General features: G+C 46.5%; 1 protein-coding gene across 1 annotated transcript in view; it reads left to right on the forward strand.

Moving 5' to 3' along the window:
• LOC144180734 (tachykinin-like peptides receptor 86C) overlaps positions 1 to 8,264 on the forward strand; it is a 409,389-nt gene extending 401,125 nt beyond the window's left edge. Inside the window, exons 5-6 of the mRNA XM_077709018.1 lie at positions 1,834 to 2,030; positions 8,042 to 8,264. Of these exons, the coding sequence (XP_077565144.1) occupies positions 1,834 to 2,030; positions 8,042 to 8,264 (420 nt within the window). The remainder of the gene's footprint in view (positions 1 to 1,833; positions 2,031 to 8,041) is intronic.
• Positions 8,265 to 21,630: the final 13,366 nt, after the last annotated feature.

Consider the following 21,630-nt stretch of genomic DNA (forward strand, 5'->3'; position numbering starts at 1 on the left):
AAATATAAGGCCTCTTGAAGGCGGGAGAAGAGTCAGCGAAGTCAATATAGGTACTAAGGAAATAAAATCAACTGATATTTTTACCGTACAGCGTAAAACTAGGGCGCGGGAAGCACTTTTTGCGCTGGGCGAACAAGCACAGCGGTCAGCAGCACGACTACGCATCTGCGAACGCTTTTCCGTCTACGAAATGCAATTGCTAGACGTGAGCTACTGTGGAAACTGGGCGACGCTTACTGCACGATCGCAGTACAACAAATAGTCACCTAAGCTGCTTGAAATGCCAAAACTAAATAAAAGTGTAAACCGGTTGTACAATATATACCCTATATTAGCAAGGCCCTCGCGTCCCGCTCCGTGGCTGAGTTGTCTGGGGCGCTGGGTATGTCACCGCAAATGTTTTGCAAGTCACGAATTCGAATCCCCGCGGGTACGTGCTTTTTTTTTTTTTTTTTTGTAAGTTACCTTTTTCGTTTTCCGCCGATGTTTTCTATATTGCGTTCACCTTTTTTTGGGCCGCAACGTTCATGGCTTCACGAACCAGTTCACAAAACGCGCGCAGGCTGGCACTGGCGCGCTAGCGAGTTCTCGTTGGCGTGCTGTTGCCATAAGCACCGACTGCTTGCAGGCAGTGGGCACAGGCCAGAATGAACAGACCCTTGGCCTGGTGCGAACACGCTTTTTACGATACAGGCATGAGGGAGGCAAGCTCCAATTACGGGGGAAAAGCGCATGACATTTGGGCGTCTACGGGTACGCGGAGGGCGTTCATGCACTGCGTAGGTTTCGGCTAGTGAATACTACGATTCTAAGCCGTCCTAGGAGGCTTATCTTTATGCATTTTTACAGCTGACAACATGGCAGAAGCGCGGTATGATGATTACTGAGTCATTGAGAATGCCCATCCAACAACGCCACCGGTTGTGTTTTACAGAACCGAAACCGAAACCGAAACTTGTTTGGTTGCTCACCTTGGGCATCGTCCAATCACGGTGCCCGCTCCTCCTAACGTCACAGCTTTAGTTGGTGCGGCCGCCGCAAACCGCGCATGGTAGTTTTTCTTCTTTCGCGCTTTGTAAAATAATTACCGATTTGTCAATCGTAAAAACGATGAAAAGTGTGCTAATTTGAGCCAGTCTACACAGTGCAAGCAAAAACGGGAGCTTGACAAATACACTTCAGTGTCCCTTTAAGAGTGTTTTCAATTTTTATCACACTACAAACAATGGAAGCAATACACCGAGCAATTTCTGAGCTATCTAGATTTAGTATTTGCAGGTGGTGTTCAATTGTGCTGGCAAGCAGTGTTTTTATACTTACTTACGTTGTTTTCAGTCCTGCGCTTGCATTTTGTGCTGTATTGGATCTGCGATGATGTTAACACTTTGCGCCCCTCCTGCTTGGGCCTCAGGCCTGCAGTATGTTGTATGTGTGGTCGATTAGATGCACCGGTTACCGCTTGTTGCCATTGATGGCGGTATCACACAAAGCGTACCATAGGTGCAGTACTTTGGTAAAAGATAATGGACATTTAGTGGCATAAATGTATGTGCAACTACAGTACATCCCATTTACGAAGCAGTCCTATCTGGGTATTCAATGTCACTCCAAAGTTGAGCTAGCACTTGCGTAAGCAATTGAAGTTCCGCTTCAAAAAACCATGTGAGGAATACCAGAAAAACGCCAAGCAAGCAAATGCGATATATTTTTATGACTAGAATGAGAATGTTGGCGAAGATGCATTCGCATCGATTAACATAGGTCACTCACATGAACGCACTTTACTCGCTTTATTCTCAGAGTACTTTTGTTTCCTGGTGGTACGTGCCGCAGGTGGTGCGTATGCTGATAGCGGTTGTGTCCCTGTTCAGCGCGTGCTGGCTCCCCTACAACGCCTATTTCGTGTACGTGTCGCACAACCCTCACGTGGCCTACCTGGACCACATTCAGCACGTGTACCTGGCCATGTACTGGCTAGCCATGTCACACGCTATGTGCAACCCCATCATATACTACTGCATGAACAAGAGGTAAGTGCATCAGGAGTGTTTCCGACGTCCTAGAAATCTTCAGCTCGCCCTATTTGCGCACTCAAAGAAAAAATCTTATGTGGACCGAGCTGAACAGGTGCTCGTTAAAGGGCATGTGGAAAGTTATAATCAGGCGTCGCGAGCTTGAAACAATAACGCGAACGCTCGGCCCGAATGATTAAAATTTTGGGGCCCGTTATGCGGTTCATGGAACACGAATAAATAAATACGAATGTGCGTGCACGCCCTTCGCTTCCCTCGTGAACAGCCAATGGTAAAATAGTGTGTGTCGTGCACATCCCCCGTACTATTTCTGATATTTATATAGCTCCTTTGTCATCGACGCAGATTACAGCCGGTGCAACCTTATTCAGCGGTACCTGATTAGGACGTGAAAATTAAATGTTGAACACTGTAGTACAGACCTTCAGGCTGTAGACAAGTTGTGCACATGCTGCTTTGTGGCTCAAACGTGAATACGGCTTAGCCCCGAGTATTATCAAGGTGCGCAATTATGAGATTTTACACCAGAGTGCATTGCAAGAGATATTACCATAGGGATCGGAATCATCGTTAACATATATGTACAAAACTCACGTCCCAAGCACTAGACAGCTGGGCTGTGGCGAACCACCCTTCACGCTAAGCTTATTCAGTTTTGGTTGGATAATCATATATTCAATTCCATTCAATTCATTTGCCAGAAAACGAAACAAATTGTGGCACGAATCCCAGGCTAAATCTTCTTAAAACAGAATAAAATGGGAGTCGCTTGCAAAAAATGTTCACAATGAACGTTTAAAATAACACACACGCATACGAACTCACACACGCTCGCTGATACATACACACCCACACACACCCACGCGCACACACACACTTACACACACATACACGCACACGCACACATACAGATATACACACACTCAAATGCATGCGCACGAGCATTCACAAACACATGAACCCGTACACACGCGTACGCACGCCACCAACGACACATACCCACGTGCACACGCGTGTACACACAGACGCATGCACACACGCATATGCAAGCATACACATACACACACGCATACGAACACAGACAGATATGTACACATACGCACACGCACATACCAAGACACACGCCCCCACGCGCGCGCACATAGACCCACACACACATGTAGAGATGCCTACACACACACACGTACACACATACGCACACGTATACAGATACAGACACACACGCGCACACGAAAATATAAAAGAAAGGTAAAGTTTCCAACTATACAATAAGCAACAAACTACAAACAATTAAAAATTCTACGTCAAACAGTGTAAACAGTACACCTAGGTTTTAACGTGAAACGGTACCAAATGAAATTGCACAACAGCTATCGATTACACTCAAAGAAAATTAAACCTTAGGAACGCTCCGGAGTTTGCGTACAGAAAATGAAAGAATTTCTGTTAGCCAACTGTTGTTGGAGGGCAGGTAAAATTTACAAAAATGCGCTGTCAACTTTTTATGCTTCTAATCTACACAGGTTTTTATTTGTAAAAGATATAGAGTAAGTTGGGCTGCAGTGACTGTGCTTTACAATAATTACAAAATTCAGTTAGTAATATATTTAGGGTGGTGGGATGATTTATTTTCCTCGCCCGTGTGTACGAGATTTCGGCGCATGTTAAAGGTCCCCAGGTGGTCAAAATTAAGCCAGAACCCTCCACTACGGCGTGCCTGATCGCATGCGTTGAGTCGGCGCGTTTAAACACTACAATGAATCAAATCAATTTAGTTTACTTCTATTCTGGTTAGCCATAAGCCAGCACCATTGATTAGGTGATCTGAAAGAGAGATAGAGAGATAGAGAGAGAGAGAGAGAGAGAGAGAGAGACAGAGAGAATTATTATCACCGTGAGGACTGAGAATTCTTCCCGCGGAACCCAGGTACGGTGGTATTCACGTGTCTTTAAAACTTCTTGGTTGTTTTAAATTAAGCAGGGTTTATGTGACATGTGTGTATAAAGGAGTTGTTAATGGTGCTTTATCCTGTCTTGTTCTTCTGGTCCTTGCTTTCTTGTTTCATGTTTAAGCGCTTTCCACTCCAGCTATGCAGCACCAACTATTTCCAAACTCACGCTCTCCTGATGAAAAATAATTGCGTTGCTTTTATGCGTACTTCTCAAGGCACATGATAATCTACATGACGATGATTGTGTTTATTGGTGCAAGTGCAACTGCGCCAAAGACCGCCACACAAAGTATGCTTTCTCTTATTTGTGCTGCATGCGCCATGTTTTGGTTGAAGGGTGAACCTAAAATTGCTGTATAGGCCCAATGATTAGTATGTAAATGCGGAGACACAACAGCTTAGAATAGCTTACAGGATTTAGCCTTCAAACCAGGGTGCCTGACGTAGATAGTTTTTGAGAAGGCAAAACCAATGAGGCCCCTGAGTGCCACGAAAAAGATCTCAGCACTGTCTTTATAGCTGAGGGACAGGCTGCGGTTATGTTGAATCAGAAATTTTCTTTAAAAAGACGACATCAGCCACGTACCCTTAAACTCTTTCGTAGCTGATTAGTCCTGGATCTGAGAGGAAGTGTACCGGGTGTGTCGGACAAATGTATTTGCGAATAATTTTAGGAAAATATTTTGTCTCCAGTGGATGTCAGCCAGAAGTGATCCTTTTCTATTGCAAGTTCGAACGCAGACTTGCTAAAGCGCACTCCAAAATGAAACACGGGTAGATGTGCGTAAAAAAGTTAAAGCAGTCCACTCAACGTGAAAGCTGCGAAGTGCCGATCAGTAATTCGCCAGAGAGGCTGTGGCACCGTTCTCTGCCCTTTACTACCACACCTCACGCTCTTCCTCTTCCACTCTCACTCCTCATTAGACGCATTGAAGAGATGGTTTCTCAGTGCAATTCAATTTTCCGGCCTCCGCAGTGCTCCTTCGCCTTCTCCTGGAATAGCTCGCATGCTTTTCTTCATCTTTAGTTTCTTGTTCTGTCTGGAACAGCGCTTGTGAGAGGCCTGTCTCTCTGTCCTTGCACGTGGTTAAGCGTTTATGCAATATTTTGGATGCATCGCTTTTTTTTTTGCTTCTGTGTCCACTTTTTTTTGCTTACTATCGTACAAACCACCACAACGAGCATTCGTAACTAAATGAGCGCTGGGCTGGCGGCTAAGCACACATATTTTGCGACAAATGTACTTGAGGTTTCCTTTATGCTAAATATTGGGGACATGTATGAGCAGTGCCAGCGGTTCCCGGAGTTTGGAACTGTTCTGCTTATATAAACATTTTGTTAATGTGTCCTCTTAATTTTTGGCGAGAAGGCTCAAGGGACAAGCGGGTATTTTTTTGAAGCGTCTGTTTGGGTGCTTCACGCCGCGAGACTACGCTGGTATGCGGTGCACGCCTACGCCTCGTATACCAGGCGCCTACCCGGTTGTCTGCTCTTCCCGAGTTTACTCTCGCTGTAGAAAAAACACTGAGGTTTTCTGCGCACCTGCTCTCACAGTGCGCACTTTTTTGTACCAATTCCCATATTTCTTGTGCGCCCATTGCTTATGCATTCTTTGTCCAAATCGTACTTTCATAAAGTGGGCACGTGATTAGCCCCCAAAAAGCTTCCGATCCTTTCCAAATCCCCAAGTGAGTATGTGTCTAAACTAAAAAAACCACGACAACTACCGCGTACGAACTAAGACGACGAGCCTAGCCCCTACACAGCTCCTCAGTTTAAAATTGGTTGACGAATCAATCAATCAATCAATCAATCAATCAATCAATCAATCAATCAATCAATCAATCAATCAATCAAAGAAGTGCATTTTTTCGCCATATGTACAGCGAAGAAATGGTGGTCGGAGAAAAAGGTCCACTTTCGCAGCTTGATGAAGCTTGCTCCACCCGTACGCAGGAGCCGTAGCGTGCGAGAAGTAATAAAGAAAAAGGGAGAAAAGTACTAATAAAGATTACGATACTCACTCACACGACATTTGAGCGGAGCGCGAGATGTACTCTTCTCGGCGACGGAGCATAGCTGCTGCTTCGGCGGCGCGCACCTCTTGATTTGGGCGTCGGCGGCGCTGAAACTCTCCTCGCACAGCTCGCTGAGCTGTAGCGGCAGTTAAACCACTTCCTTCGTCTCAGGAAGTTATCACGTCATTTGCGAATGCAGGAAGGCGTGGGCTACTCTGTGTATGGTGGCCATACTCTGGGGTTATCTCGCAGTGGGTGGGCGCCGCGGAGCACGTCTCTCGTGGCAACGGCGACATAGCGCTTTCGGCTTCACTCGTTCGCCGCACTCTCCTCCCCCGCTTTCCTGCCGAATCTATCTTCGGTGTCCTCGTCTTTTTCTCGGTTAAAACAAGGCTGATGGCGAGAGACACCGCGAAACCACAGGAAGGGGTTAAGGGCTGTTCTCTAAAATTTTGAGGAAACTTACCTTCTAATAGCATAGCGCTACGCAGCGCGTCATATCTGCAATGTTGGCACCATTGGTGCTATTTACCTCATAGCACCTGAAGGACCAATAAATGCAATGAAATAGCTCAACAAAAAGAAGGAGAATGCAGAGCAACGATTCAAATTGAAACCGTTCCCTACTACGTTGCATAACACAAAGGTAACACTTCTTTCAGCATTAAGGTATGTTACAGAAGAGATAACCATCTGTGAGCCAAATATAAGTTTGTCGTTATGTGTGAGCAGTACTTTCTTGCATGCAGTCATTGGTCGTGCAGCTGCATTTTGATCAAGGAACGTTGATGAAGGAACCTTAGTGATTACTGGCTTTATGATTCATCATAAATTCCTGATATTTTGAAGCCCATCAAGTGTCTTCACCGTCATCAGGATCAAATAATTACCTAACTTGCACTTTACACGTAGGAGAGGAGACAAGAAAAAAATACATAGTAAAATTTAAAACTCTTCCTTTGTTGGGAGGTGGTTGACGTCATCTTGGCAAAGGGCGCAAAAACCTGCTCAATGCATAACTGGCAGCAATCAGTTCTCCGTCATTAAGACTTTGACTGAGCGCGTGCAGACAACCCCCTTGGCGTTTTGTGTACCGATGAGGCTACTATGCTCGATACCTTAATGACGTGGCAGCGTCGCTGTTCCTTAAATTTCTCAGTGTTTTAAAGTGAAGCTTTGATTGCCTCAGTGATGGCGTTGACGTCAGAGTAAAACACACTGCAGGAAGGCCACCTTTGCGCAATTGCTTTCACAAAGGGTGCATCAATCATGCCTCAGATAACATAACAACGGGATGTCTTTGCCCACATAACGAACTTCTCGTAATACGTAAAATATAGCTTGGCAGTACGCGCCGTTACTATGATAATGATGACATACATTCTCTAAGCAGGTCTGGACTTTGGTTTTTGTCGTTGGTAATGTACGGTTGGACGTTCGCTCCGGGGTTTTACTGTTTAACTTGGAAGCTTTACAATTTGGTGGCATAAATTATGAATTTTCGGAAAGTGAATTGTGGGCTTTGGCATTGAGTCAGATTTCATCAGAGAACGAATCAGGTTTTAACCCCATTTCCCTTAAGAAAGGGCTTTTATTCTTTGTCCGAACGACCAAATATCTACCATACGGGTTCATTGTGGTGCAAACTTCTCACTAGGGTGGATCTGGAAGCACTGCCATGGTATTTTTAGAAAACTCAGTGCAAGAAACCACACTGCTTTGTTAGCCATTTCTAAGAACCCCAGTTTTTCTAATTATAACACTGTAAGATTTATAATAACTCTAATTTATAATAATTCTAATTATAACACTGTCTGCCAATTCGGGGGACGAGCTGTGGCGTTTTACTTGTGCTCCTGAATTTCGAATCCCTTAATCCAGACCAAGAAATTGGTGGCATGGTTTCAACTGAATGCACACTTCGTTGTAGGTTGTTCCTTATACGGCTAGTTTTTCATGCTTTCAGCGCCACTATTTAGTACGTTTGGTTTTAAGGATGAGCTGCTCAAACTCTGTTTCCCGTTTCCACTGCGTGCAGGTTTCGGTCGTACTTCCGCCAAGCGCTGTGTTGGTGTGCACCGAAGCCAGAGGCCCACAAGGCCTCGTCGGCCAATGGACGCGCGGTTCCATTCCAGACCAGCTGGACCGACCGGCAGCACACACTGCGAGTGTCCACGTGCTCTCACGCCATCCTCTCGAGCAGAGATCGCGCACACAACGGAGGGGCCCATCACCACCACCAGAACACGAGTATTGTCTAAAGAGGCTGCCTTTGAGAACGAAGTGATGCTAAAGCGCCACGTCGGCAGTTTCAAAAGCAGCGCAGTCGCAGGAATAGTTCGCGCAACGTGATCTGGTAGCACTACTGCACAACGTAATACGTAGATGCTGGGCTTGTGGTGAAAACAATGAAGGACTTGAACGAGCATAAAGCAGGAAGGTCCCTGGACTGTACATTAAGGTGATAAGAGATGCTGGCCTTTGAAACGCTAAACAGAGGCAAAGTAAATTCTACTATGTCATGGAATGATTGCCTGACTTGCGCGGGACACTTGTTCGCACGTACCCATGTCACAAAGCGCCCTTTCTTAACTTGCGCATTGTGGTGTTGTAGTGGGAACGGCAGAAAACGACACCAGCTGTAGATATGTTGCGGTGCTGCTCAAGGGTCGTATTCATAGGGCTACATGTATAGAGGTTCTTCTGGAGGAGGATTTTATAATAGTTATTGCATTCTCCGTTATACACATTTTCACAAAGCAGAAATGAACCCTCAATATATTTTTGCGGTAGAATGTACATACGCCGTGCCTCCTCCTTACCTATTGGGAAACATTAGATTTATGGTTGAGGGTTTTTAAACGTGATGAAAGTATAAACGTTGATTCTGAAGCATGCATGCGCCTCAAGAACACAACAACCAGTGCTCATTACGTACCGGCCTCTCGTGCGGACTATGAGTGATCGGAGATGGCATTTTACAGTGCATTACGCAGACGGCCGTGGCTGCTTGGACTTTGTATAAAACTTCAATATTATTGAATTATGTCTCCTAGTTGATTTTTATCTTGCGAGCAAGTTTCAGTTTCGTCTAAGAAAATTAGGATTTCTTTGGCTTTGGCTACCCCTAGAAAACTTACGTCGAGGTCACAATTGTTGAAGAATACCTTACATTTCTAGTGCAGCGGTGAATATAAGGTTTGATGGTAGGTTTTTGCCTAATGAAAATGAGTGCCCTCCTCCAAAAGATCACCTTGCCAGTTAGTGCTGATGACGCTGTTGTGATGGTTCTTTACATCACTTCACTCGCAGTTCGCAATGACTACCCGTATGTCCCCTTCATACATTCCTTACACATTCGCATCTTACTCGTGCTCCTAACAGTCTATGGCGAAGATTCAGTAGACCCGACTAATTTAAACAAACATACTCAGGAACTTGACAGGCTATAGAATGCCATAAAGGTCATAAGTACTCTTTGTTCGTGACAATTTGCTATCGAAGCGCTTTTCCACACATTTTTGTGATGTGTGTATTCTTTCTTGCTTTTATTGCGCAGCATTATAAGCGTTTTTATACATTGTTTGGTGAACTGCATAATTTATGTAACGACATCAGAGTTTAATTTTGTTTGTACAAGGTAGTATGTATTTCGATACTTATGTGGTATGAAGTATTAACGGCATGTTCATACGTGTTGTGTGTTTGTTGTCGAGTACTGTGCGTCTTTAACTGTGGCTATGAACCATGTGTTTGAACACGTGTGTTGGGTGCTCTTAAGGAAGTAGTTACTTCCTTTCTTTTTATTGTGTGGGGTGTCTATGTCCCTGTGAGTTTCTCTACTGCTTCAAGTGGGATAACCGGCTTACAAAAAGTGAACCTTTACAAAATATATTTCGTCAGTAAAGAGCAAAAAACACCAACATCATTAACGGTTTTCTTACACCACTGAAGCATGTATTTGTTACGTTATTGCCTCGATTTGGGTTGCACATGGAGCAAAAGAGTAAGCCTCAATAGAAAGCCCCTCTCAGAACATTCATATCAGGAACATTTAGTCTGCGAAGAAATTGTAGTCAGGAGAAGCTTCGTTCGCATTTTTTGACGGAAACAAATCGTTCTATTTGTGTCGTGGTGTATATACATTGGCATTGGCATTTCATTCTTACTTCGTTCAAATGCATTCCAAAGCATACAACCACAATGATGTATTAGCAAGGCAGCTCAATTAGGAAACGCAGCGGTGCAAGCGTCCCAATGGTTTTATAAAAAATAAATGTGAAAGTTGATTCCTGCGCAACATGTAGTTTCAGCCTCCCCGACTTTTCACCGCAAATCAATGTATTTTACGTTTCTGTTTCACGAAAACTTCTTATATAGAACCGTTCGTCTGGCCTCTTCACCTTTCTTTATTCATCTGTTATTCGGCTGTATTGTTGATAAATTCTTGCCAACTTGTTTTTTAATTAGGAACTGTCACCGTTGCGTATTTTTGCTACCACTAATGACACGCCGTGGTGGAAACGTAAAGGGCTATTGGCAGACACGTAGCTGCATACTGTGGCATCAGGTACAGAGCACTTCCACATCTCTTGCCTTGTTAATGAGCAGTCGCACATGAAATGGATAATAATTCGGCTTCTCGCGTTACTTAGGAGTAGAACAAGACGGGACCACACACTGTAGCTAACACCATGAATTTAAAGTGTCTCAGGGAATCACAGGGAGTCAGGAATGCCAACGCAGGCGCCGGTAGAGGAGCCTGACCCAATTTGTTGATTAGTAGCTTAGTAAAGCTGTAAAGATTCCAAACTAGCAACATTTTATAGCCCGAGTGAAGACCGCAATTAAGGCGGACGTTTGTACAAATCGTTCAAGCATGGCGGGTGCCTTGGATGACGTCACAGTCTCACGCCGCTAATTGCCCCGTACTAGCAATACGAAAATAGTTAAATTGGCATGGTATTTTCGTAGGACCAAGATTTTAAGTCTGGCCGCACGCATTGAAATCAAAAGCGCATTTTTGTCAAAGTTGGTGGTTGAAAATAAATGTCACCCCATTACGCAATAGGCCCGAACTCAGTGGGAACCATTAATGGCCAATGATTACCACACTATGGCTCGTCGTATTTTCGGTGCTGGAGCGAAAAAGCAAAAACAGCGAAAGTTATTTACTGAGCAAGTCACATAAAAAACCTTTACTAAATGAAGTTCACTAACGTTTCAGAAAGAGTACTTCTTTTCTATATATGTATTTAAATATAGACCAAGACCTCTAAGTTGCAAGCAAGCTCTGTTGGGCGCGCCTAAACGGTTTGAGGTCGTACTGATTTTCGCCGATGCCTTTTCAACGTAATCCCCAGAGGTATTTAGCGTTATGGCTATTCTTTCTTTGAATGATCAAATGTATTGAACATGAAGCTCAACTTATTTTTATAGCCTCTGTATTCGTCGTACTCACAGTATCATTTAGGCTGTCCCGTTTAACGTACAATAGTGGCACAATGAATAAAGGGTGCGTCTCTTTTTTTTTTGGTGTCATCTGTGTAAATATAACCGAAGTACACTGTGTGGATTGCTTATAGAACTTTGTTATGTCTGTTGAGAATCGCGTTATACCGCTTGGTTTGTTGTTTTTGAAAAAAATATCCAGCATAATGTTTACCTGTAAATAAACTACTACAGAGTGTACGGTCTCCCTTCACCAGTCGTACATGTATGTCCTGAACTTTGGGTACATAAGGTGGCCTAAGTTTGAGTTGTAAATGACGGGAGTTTCAAGCAAAATAGATCAATTGGCCATGAAAAAGTAACGATAACCTTGAAAAGCCCCCTGAAAATTGCCAGCGCTAGCGTACGTGTGCTTCAATGAGGTGAGAGTGTGAACAGAAGCGCTGCCTTGTGTGGATTGCTAGATTGTGGTAGTTTAAAGTTTGGAATTTTGGACGTGTTGCGGCACTTTTCGCAACATACACGTGCTGATCCACATGGCCACCTCTCGTGTACCTGGCAGAATGTTCTTTGCAGCACGGAAAGCAAACACTCTCATCGGGCACCTAGGTGCTGCGGCCTCGTGCGACAGTATGCTGCAATGACATTAAGTATAGTGACCAAAGTTCATTAACACCTCTGAATACTGATCCTAGCCCCGTACATGTTGATACAAATTATTGTAAATAACACCACTCACAGCCCTTATTTCTGTACATTCAAGCCCTCTGATCATAATAAAAACCTACAACCCTGTGGCTTCCTTTCCTGTGAATTAGCTCTGCGTACGTAACGAACGCTTAAGGCAGTCTCTTTTATTTTTAATTTTGTGCATCACCAGTAGCTTACGCTGTTTCGTCCTATAGAAACAAGGACAACTTCAAGGTACATTAAAATGAGTTAATATATTGCACTACCTCATTGAATTACTTACTCCTTGCTAAACCTGCCTTTCTGATTGACTTGTGAGCGCGCCTTGTAAGCGTAACGTTGATGAAATACATGTAAGTAAGCGGTGCGAAGAGCATCGAGTAAGCGAATGGACACATTCTTCATAGGCAGATTTCTTCATAGCTACCGTTCCACCACAAGATAAGTAAGTGCCGGTATCTTTATCGCTCGAAAATACTGATTACAGAGTAAGGAAGTTCTACCGTTTAGGCTTTGTCTGCGGGATACAAATAACACTTGGTTGACCTTTATAAAGAATTTCTTGCACAACATAGAAATGCTTGACTAAGCACTGCGGTACCAAAGTCTTTGCACCCGGCCGTGATTACCCAGAACCACACCGCGTCCCGGGACAAGCATAACTTTACTAGTATGAGGAGTACGAAAAACTTTATTGTGTGCCTGGTGATGTGGGAGTGATTCCTCCTTCCAGGAGGCCATGGGACGACCGTGCTGTCTTAGCCCTGGACACCAGGAGTTGCTGTGCATCCAAGCCGGCACTGGTCGTCAGGTTCTCCCACAGCTCAGGGAGGTGAAGGGAAGGGAAGTGGGTAAATATGGGAGAGCTGGGTTGAGTTCGCACCCCAGGATCATGTGTATCAGCGTACGTGGGTTATGGCAAAACTTACATTGGGCAGGGTATTAGGTGGGGTACATCTGATGTAGCCAAGCTGGATGTGGAAAGGTGTTTGTTTGAACCCTCCAGTGTATTACCTCTACTGTTTTAGTAAGCTGCGGGGGAGGATGGGAAACATGTTGTCTTGATGAGCGGTAATGTTGGGTGATGTCTTGATGTGTGAGAGGGGAACGAGACTCGGTGCTTCCTCGGAGGCCTGGGAGGAGACTTCGCAGGCTTGTCTATGGGGAAAATTATTGCCCGTTAGTGATGAGTGTCCCAGGGTCCACACAGTGTCGATCTTCCTGTTGGGGGTGTGTTGAGCCAGGAGGTTCCACGTTGTTCAGGCCACGTTACCCGATAAAGAGCTGCTACAGACGGCTTGACAATGTGTAATTACAAGATTTGGGGGTGGTTGAGTGATGGCGAGGCCACAGCAAATTCTTTCGCGGCCCAGATACATGTTCTCTTGATTGAGGTGCAGGTGATGGTCTTCTCTTTAGTGGTTGCTACGACTAAGTAATGGGACGGATTGGAATAAGGGCAGGGATCTGTGTACGAAACATTAGGATTGTTTCCGTAGATTTGTTCTTGGGCTTGGCTACGGGTGTGGCGACGACCGGAGTGCAAAGTGGGATGCATATTTTTCTGAAGAGGGCGGATACAAATGGATTGACGCCAATTATGGGGAAGAGGTTTTCTTTCCTTGGTCTGAGGAGTTGACATTTTGAGGTCTTGTAAAGTGCCAGTCCTGTTGGTGTTTGAGTTAGGCGGAGACGTTGACTGAAAGGATGCTCTTTGATGAACTCCGAGAATGAGTTCGAAATTCTTAGTTGGAGCAGTTTAGTTGCCGCGGTGTACATGGGAAGATTAAGAGCTTTTTTATAGCTTTGCGGATTATGTGATGAATGGCTTCCATGTCACTTTTGCTGAGAGTTATGTAAGGAGCAAGTCCCGCCCCAAGATTTCGACCCTAGCGAGGACCAGCCGAGCACTAGATGGATCCCCTGCTGTTGGTTGGCTGGTTGGATCCGGAACAAGAATGGCGCGTACCTACTATGGGGGATTGCAAGTCTTATTGTGGTTTCACTATTGAAGAAGCTTAGCAATTATTTCCGAACGAAGGGAAAATAGGGTACAGTGATGCTAACAATTTTGGAACAAAAAAAATTAATACTACTGTACCAACAGGTATTTCAATAAACGATCAAAAATTGGTTGATGCGATTGATTAACATGGAAAGCGACCTGTTTCGGCAATAAATGAGTGAAGAGCGCGAAAAACATCCCCTTTGCATCAACCAAGCCCGAATGCCCCAAATAACAATAAATTAGGCACCGACAAGGCAAGACCCAGGCGCCGGAGGGTAACCTCCAGGTAATGATTTTAGAGGGAGGAGAACCGCCGGCAAGACAACAGGAAGTGGTCAAGTGTTTCCTCCTCTTGACAGAAGCCGCAGATGGCCGATGACGCTATGCGTGCGCGGTGTAGATAAAAATTCAAATTATGTGTTCGACATCGAAAGCAAGTCAGTGTGACCTCGCACAGCCGACACTACGCAAAGTCACACTTCCAAGAGCACCGGAGATGCTGAATGTCAGGGCAGTCAGCGATTCTGTCTGGTGGGAAGCTGTCCAGCGAACTGTACCTTTGAAACCTAGTTCCAACAACGTAGGCTATCGGAGGCACAGTATCAATCAGAGGACCATTCAGTGCTACTCCTGCCAGGTAATCAGCGGTTTCGTTAAGTTCAACATCTCTGTGCCCTGGGACCCAGACCAGACGGATTTCCCTGACATGTGCCGGTATAAGCATCGACAGCAATCGGCGAAGTGGAGAAACGGTTGGTGAAGATAAAGCGGAGCAGACCGAAAAAGAATCCGTCACAATTATCACTTGGGAATGCTGTTCGCTGAGCTTTCGAAGAGCGAGCGCGATTCCCAAAAATTCTGCCAAATATGTTGACGTGAAATTTGGAAGACGAAGAGGAAATGCCCAGTCAAAGTGCAGGTGAAAAGATACCTGCACCAGCTTTAAACCACCATAAAGCAGATTGTGGGATGTGGACCTGCGATTTCCGAGCTTGGCTTCACTTGAGAATTGATGGTGGTTGTGTGTACTGGGCTTGATTCTTAGGCGCCACCAGTTTTGGTTTCGTCATCGAAATCGTCGGCGGCTCGTTTCTGGATTGAATTTCTCTTACCGCCTGATTCCAGCGCCTGCAATGAGCAAATAGTTCTTGGCTGAAATAAAATGGGCGGCTGTCTAACCTCTACTCAAGCACTAGTCATTTTTGGGGCACTGCTCAAAACGGACAAAAACTCAGGATTTCCCACCCGGTAGACGGTACGACCTTGTTATATCCTGTAGTGCTGTCTACAATGACGCTTGCAAGGACAACACGACCGCAATATTCACTAAGTCAAAAAAAATCGCGCCAATCCACCCCGTGAATGTGGTGGGAAAGCAAAGCTGTAAACGGCACCCATAACAATTACCCATGCGGCGTCACTTAAATTCCCTCACATCGCTCTACAAATAGCAAAACCAGAGAGAAGTGAAATGCACTTAACCACACCACTTATTACTTCAAGGAGATATTGTTGTTAAGGTTAAATCAATGCATGAAGCCTGAACGGTGTTTGGTTGAGTTGTATTGGTGTAGCACAAGAGTGGAAACTTTTTTCATAAAATTAAAGTAAGCTCCAACCCGGTGTTAGACGATCTCTCTTCTCCGTCTCTGCGCCGCGGACGAGGCGACGAGATTTGCGGCAGAGAGGGAGGAGGAGGAAGAAATACTTCTGTTCACATTTCTGAACGGCCCAGAGTGCAGCCCTGGGGAGTGATTCCTTCTTTTGTGGGGCCCATAGGTAGTCCGCGCGGCCTGTGTTCTGTACACCCGCTGAAGCTGGGTAGGTAGAGAGGGCCTGGACAGCAGCATCTCTTATTGCTCTTGTTGGGTAGTTGGCGGAAGGGGAAGAGGGTGCTCAGGGCTAAATTCGCACACCCGATTACGGGGCGGAGTGTTCCTAATTCTGAGCAAAATTTACATTCAGCGTCGTAGCTATTCGGATACATGAAGTGAAGACGCGTAGGTTGTGGCAAGGAGCCCCGACTGTATGAGGCGTAGGGTAGTTTGTTGTTCTCTGGAAAGGGCAGGGTAAGGCGAAGGTACGGTCTGACTCAGAAGGCGATAATGCTGGGTTATCTCCCTGAATGTGACAAGCTGGTGACTGTCCTCGTGCAGCTCCATAGCACGGGAGGTAAAAGCGCAGGCTTGTTGGGTGGGCGTATTTGTTGCCCTCCATTGAAGCGTGAGCGGATGCCCAGATGAGCTGAATGGAACCGTTTGGGGAGTGGTTTTGTTCACACGCGCAGGGCAGGTCAGGACACCAAACCCTACTGGTAATTCCAGTAGGCTTGCTGGGAATCGATGACTACCCTCCGAACCCCTGGTTGAGCGAGAGCCAAGGTGATGGCTGCCTCTTCTGCTGCCGCCATTTCTTGGGTACTAAGCGAGGTACACGCAAGGAGGTTGGTTCTGGAGGTAGCCACGATGATGGCGTATTGCTGCCCTCGATGTTTGGAGGCGTCTGTGTAGATAACTGCATGATCCCCACCGAGGGTGGTGGTTAGCGCTTGAGCCAGTGCTTTTCGGTGACCCTCGTCATGTGAGGGGTTCATATTTCTAAGCAAAAGGAACATGTTTAGTTTTAGTCGCCAAGAGTCTGGGAGTACGTCAAGCGGAGTGACATTCTGGGCTGCCCAGCCAATCTGGTGAAGCATGCGGTTACCCATCGCAGTTCTGAGTCGGACCTTCTGGTTGGAAAGATGGCCTTCTATCAGCTCTTCCACCGTGTTGTGTAGCACCGTGCTAGCAGCCTCTGTGTGGACGCACTCCTGAGAAGACCAATGGCCGGACCTTCTGGTTGGAAAGATGGCCTTCTATCAGCTCTTCCACCGTGTTGTGTAGCCCCGTGCTAGCAGCCTCTGTGTGGACGCACTCATGAGAAGACGAATGGCCTGCTCGATGGCCTTTCTAATCATTATATAAAGCATCTCTATGTCTTCCTTGTCGAGAAGAAGACAGGGGGTTGACGTAAGTAACTCTCGAGAGGACAAAAGCTTCAGTTAATCGAAAGGTACCGGATTCCTTTAGGCCTTGCTTCTTGGTGGCAACTCGCCTGATCATGTGTATGACTTGATTAATGCTGTTTTTGAGGCGCTGCAAGGAGACGTCACTCTTGGTGTTAGCCTCGAGATGTACGCCCAGGATCTTGACGCTGGGGCTTGGAGTGATGGCCTGGCCGTCAAGGAGTATTTGAATGTATTCCTTGGTTTGGCGTGAGGGCGGACGACAAGGAGCTGTAAGTGTTTACGTGAACACTGGAGCCCACAGGCTTTAGCACATTGGCGTACTAGAAGTGAGATGCCAGGCATTGGTGCGACCTTCCATGAATTTTTTTAATTCTTTTCCCATGAGAAAGGTGCGCACAGGGCCACCAGACGGGCGTGAGTGGTCGCGAAACGCTTTCACGTGGCATTCAGCGAGAACGCAGGGGGTAAACCCGTAGATGTGCTTGGTGAGTACACCACCTTTCTTCCCAGTCTTCGCGTGGGCTCGTAGCTAAATCGGTAAGACAACGGGCTCTCGCTTTGTTAGTCTATTAGTTCCAAGTTCGATTCCCGGCGGTGCCACTATATTCTTTTATTAGTTCGCTGGAGTTTTCTGGTGACACCAACGGTCGCGAAAGAACCCTTGGGGGGTAGAGGTAAAAAGCTTTGCTTTAATAAAAATACTTTTCCAGCAGTAAGTATATGTTTACAGCCGGCGAATGTTTCTACACGTAACAATATCGCGGGAGCATCGGCTGACGGGATGGTCGACACCTTATCACGGTAGAAAGTAGCGAAACAAGGTAGGATATGTTCATAATCAAAGATATGCGCGGAAAAGGTCAAACGGCAAATTTCTAATAATATTGAAGTAGACGACCGGCGTGTGGTTCACCACTTTATCACGGTATAAAGCGGTGAAACGAGCGAGAGAAGGGCACACGCACAGATAGATTCTGTCAGTACAAACACCGTCTGCTAGGTTGTTCGCGCAAGCACACCACTGCTCCTTTCCGCTGATAATTAGCTGCTTTTTATCACTGCCGTGACAAAACGGCCGCAAAATCCCTGCCACCGGAAGTTGCTGTGCAAGCTTGTGGAACACTTTGGGTCCGTTTGATTCGCCCGGCACGACGTGCACCAGTTCACGCCTGTTCAGAAAAAGTTCCGTGATCATGCAGCGCCGGTTTAGCAGTGCAGACGTATCGCGACACTAGGGACGATCGTAAACGAACGTCAAAGTGTAGATGTCATGCAATCCTTCTTCATTTCTGCGCTTGAATGCCGAGAGAACGTCGGGCATTCGTCGGCTCGTTCCTTTGGTTTCCTCGTAGCGGCAGTTGTGTGCGCGTGCCGGACTGCTGTGTGGAAGAAAAATGAACTGCACCTTAGTACCTACCATCGTGCAAGAAACAATGAAGCTGGTGGACTCCGGCAGCGAAGAAGAGGGGCTCTGTGACCTAATTGCGACTATTGCAATGAAGCTCTTGAGACTCGACAGAAACCGTGTGCCGTGATAGTGCGAGGATGTTGTGAGCCGTCATTCTGACTTGGAGTTCAGGCGCCTATTTCGCCTCTCACAGAGCACACTTGACGCTCTTGTGGGTTCTTTTAGACAATCGCCGTTATTCCCGCACCCTATGGCAGGCCGCCCAATAATCAGCCCCGAAAAAAACGTGCCTCGTCGTTCTGTGTTACCTTGGCACAAAATGCAGCGTGTATTCTCTAGACGACCTGTTTGACATTTCAGTGTCTTCCACACACGCCTGCCTTAAAGGAGTGTTAGACTTTTCAAACAACATCAGCTCGTCGGCCATCGCTTGGCCGAATCGGCAGCAGCAGGAGCGCAGCAAAGCTGGCTTCTCGACAAAAGCTGGCGGCAACGAAACGCCTAACACGATCGGATACGTGGTTGGATGTCACGTTGAAATCAACAAACCTGACGTGTCACTGCAGTCGTATTACAACAGGAAGAAATTGCCGTCAGTGATTCTTCAAGCATATGTGATGACAGAAACAGGTTTATTGATGTCTTTATCGGTTTTCCTTGCTCGTCCATGACGCCAGGTTGTTTTGGGAGAGCGGAGTTCTCGAGGAGGCCGCCGACAGATTCTCCAATGGGTACCTTCTCGGTGACCCTGCATATCCACTGTTGCCTTACGTGATGACCCCTTACCGCGACCACGGGAGAAGCTTTCCAGCGTGGGAAGGAGTTCATGAAGCTTCACTCGCAACAGCGAGTCGACAGAACATGTTTGGATTGCTGAAGCAACGCTTCCGTACGCTATACTTAGTCGACGCTGGAAGCATTAAACAGTGCCACCTAAAAATACTGGCAGCATCTGTGGTTCACATCTGTTATTCGCAGCATCTGTGGTTCAATGTTCACAACATGTGTAACGACGAGCGAGATTTTTTTCGATGGACTTGGACAGCTGACCGAACTCGAAATGCAGAATGATGAGGACAGTGACCTAGATTTTGACTGCAGCACAGCCAAGCAGTGTGAAAAAGAGCTCAAGGCCACCGACCAAAAGCAGTGCTGAGTGTGTAGCATCCTACGGGCCGCACAAAGGCGCGCCGAAGAACAGAGCTTACGCCGGTCAGCAAGAGAGCAGAACGTCGATTTATTGTCAAATCCAGGGTCGCTTATATCTAGTTCGAACGTAAGAGAGGAAGGGGGACGAGGGCGAAGCACGGGGCGGCATCTCTAGCATCCACAGTGGCCCCACGTAATTCGCTCCAACAGCGCCAAATCCTCACGTAGTGGTACGTGGCCTCTGAAAAACATTGCATTTATCGTCATGGAAACGAGTGGAGAGGGGGGAAACGAGGTTGGTGACGTCGCGGACGCTGCTGACGTCATTTTTTCCGCGGCAGCCGGGCTGGGCCGCCGGGCGCCGGACGAACCAACCAACGCTCGCCCAACTTTCGCGCCGGCCGCTTCTCATCGCCGCTCGGCAATGGAACCAGGCGCGAAAGTTAGCACCATAGTCAATATAGCAGTTTCGTATAAACTAGAACAAAGTCATGGCAAGCAGTGCTAATTTAAATAGTTGAGGGTCGCTTGTTTGTACAACATGGTCAGGCAGATTATTCCAAAGTTTTGCACAGGTTATAAAAAACGCGTTTGGGAATGTGGTGGTTCTAGGGCGAGGATATGATAGCTGAATTGAAATATTACTGCGGCAAGGAGTTTGTGGGCTCCTTGGAATCTAAGTAAAATTATGACATGCAAATTTAGGCATACAACATTGCACAATAGGGAAAAAACGTGCGAGATACACATTGAAATACAAAATAATTGATCACGCAAGTGAACTTCGAAAGTTTTAGTCACTATAGATTTTTTTTCGCGCACACCTCGGCGGGAGAAGAAAAGAACTTGACAGGTCCCACTCAATGTATACTTATCTCTTGGGCTCGCCTCGAGACAGGAATATTCTTAGACATTCAAGAAATTCGTTTCAGTTCAGAGACACAGTAATTGGGAACCTATAAAATAAAAGAAAGCACGCACAGGTATGCTTCAAGGCCGGCCTTTTTGGCCAGTTAACGCAAACTCTGAAAGAAAGCGTTAACCCGGACATTAACCTGCATACACTGCCGAGAAATCATGTTCGCACCAACAAAATGCAGCGAGAAAAAAACTGTTGCGACACAATAACAGCACTATTGACCACTCATTGCTGGATTATCTGCGTACAAAAATAATGCGCAATCACGTCGTATAGCACAGAGCACAATCGCAACACAAACCGTACGCACCGTCTTTTCTTTTAATGGCCCGTGAACAGTCTCATTACCGGGGGGGGGGGAAGAGGGGGGGAGAAAAGACGTGCAGAAAAAAATTCACCCCACCTCCCCGAAGGGAATCGTGAGGAAATGCGACTGCATTTCTTTGGCGCGAGAGTGCGCGGAATTTATAATTAATGAGGAGACGGTGATTTGTAGCGTAACCATTTATTTAACACCTGTTTGTGTTGTCGTTGTACTTGACGGCCACGATCACTGCCTTGTGGTCGGAAAAGTGCACAGTCAAAGGGTCTTTGAGAAGCATGTGGGCGTGGGAGAGTGGGGCGAGCGTCGAGAGGAGAAGCACCGAAGCACCGCGCCTACCCTCGCCTACACTCTCCCACACACGCGGGAGCTCCGGCGAGCTCCCGCGATGCGAGCGCCCTCACACGCACGAGCGCGCTCCTCCTCTCCACTCACTCGCCGCTGATCAGCCCGCACCACTTGCTCCGGTTGCTAGGGGAGAGGAGGAGCGCGCGCGCTCGCAGCTGTTGCTATGGGAGAGGGGGTGAGAGCGGAGAGATAACACCTGCGGGCGCGTGGACGCCGCACGGCGCCTGACATGGCTCGACTAAGAAATGCATTCGCATTTAAAAAACCGTTCCTGTATTGTAAGCCCAATGTACCATGCTCATTACTTCCAGATATCGGCTAGGTT

Source organism: Haemaphysalis longicornis, unplaced genomic scaffold (assembly GCF_048455015.1).
Source record: "Haemaphysalis longicornis isolate Haplotype H1 unplaced genomic scaffold, Haemaphysalis longicornis Haplotype H1 scaffold_1, whole genome shotgun sequence".
Classification (NCBI taxonomy): domain Eukaryota; kingdom Metazoa; phylum Arthropoda; class Arachnida; order Ixodida; family Ixodidae; genus Haemaphysalis; species Haemaphysalis longicornis.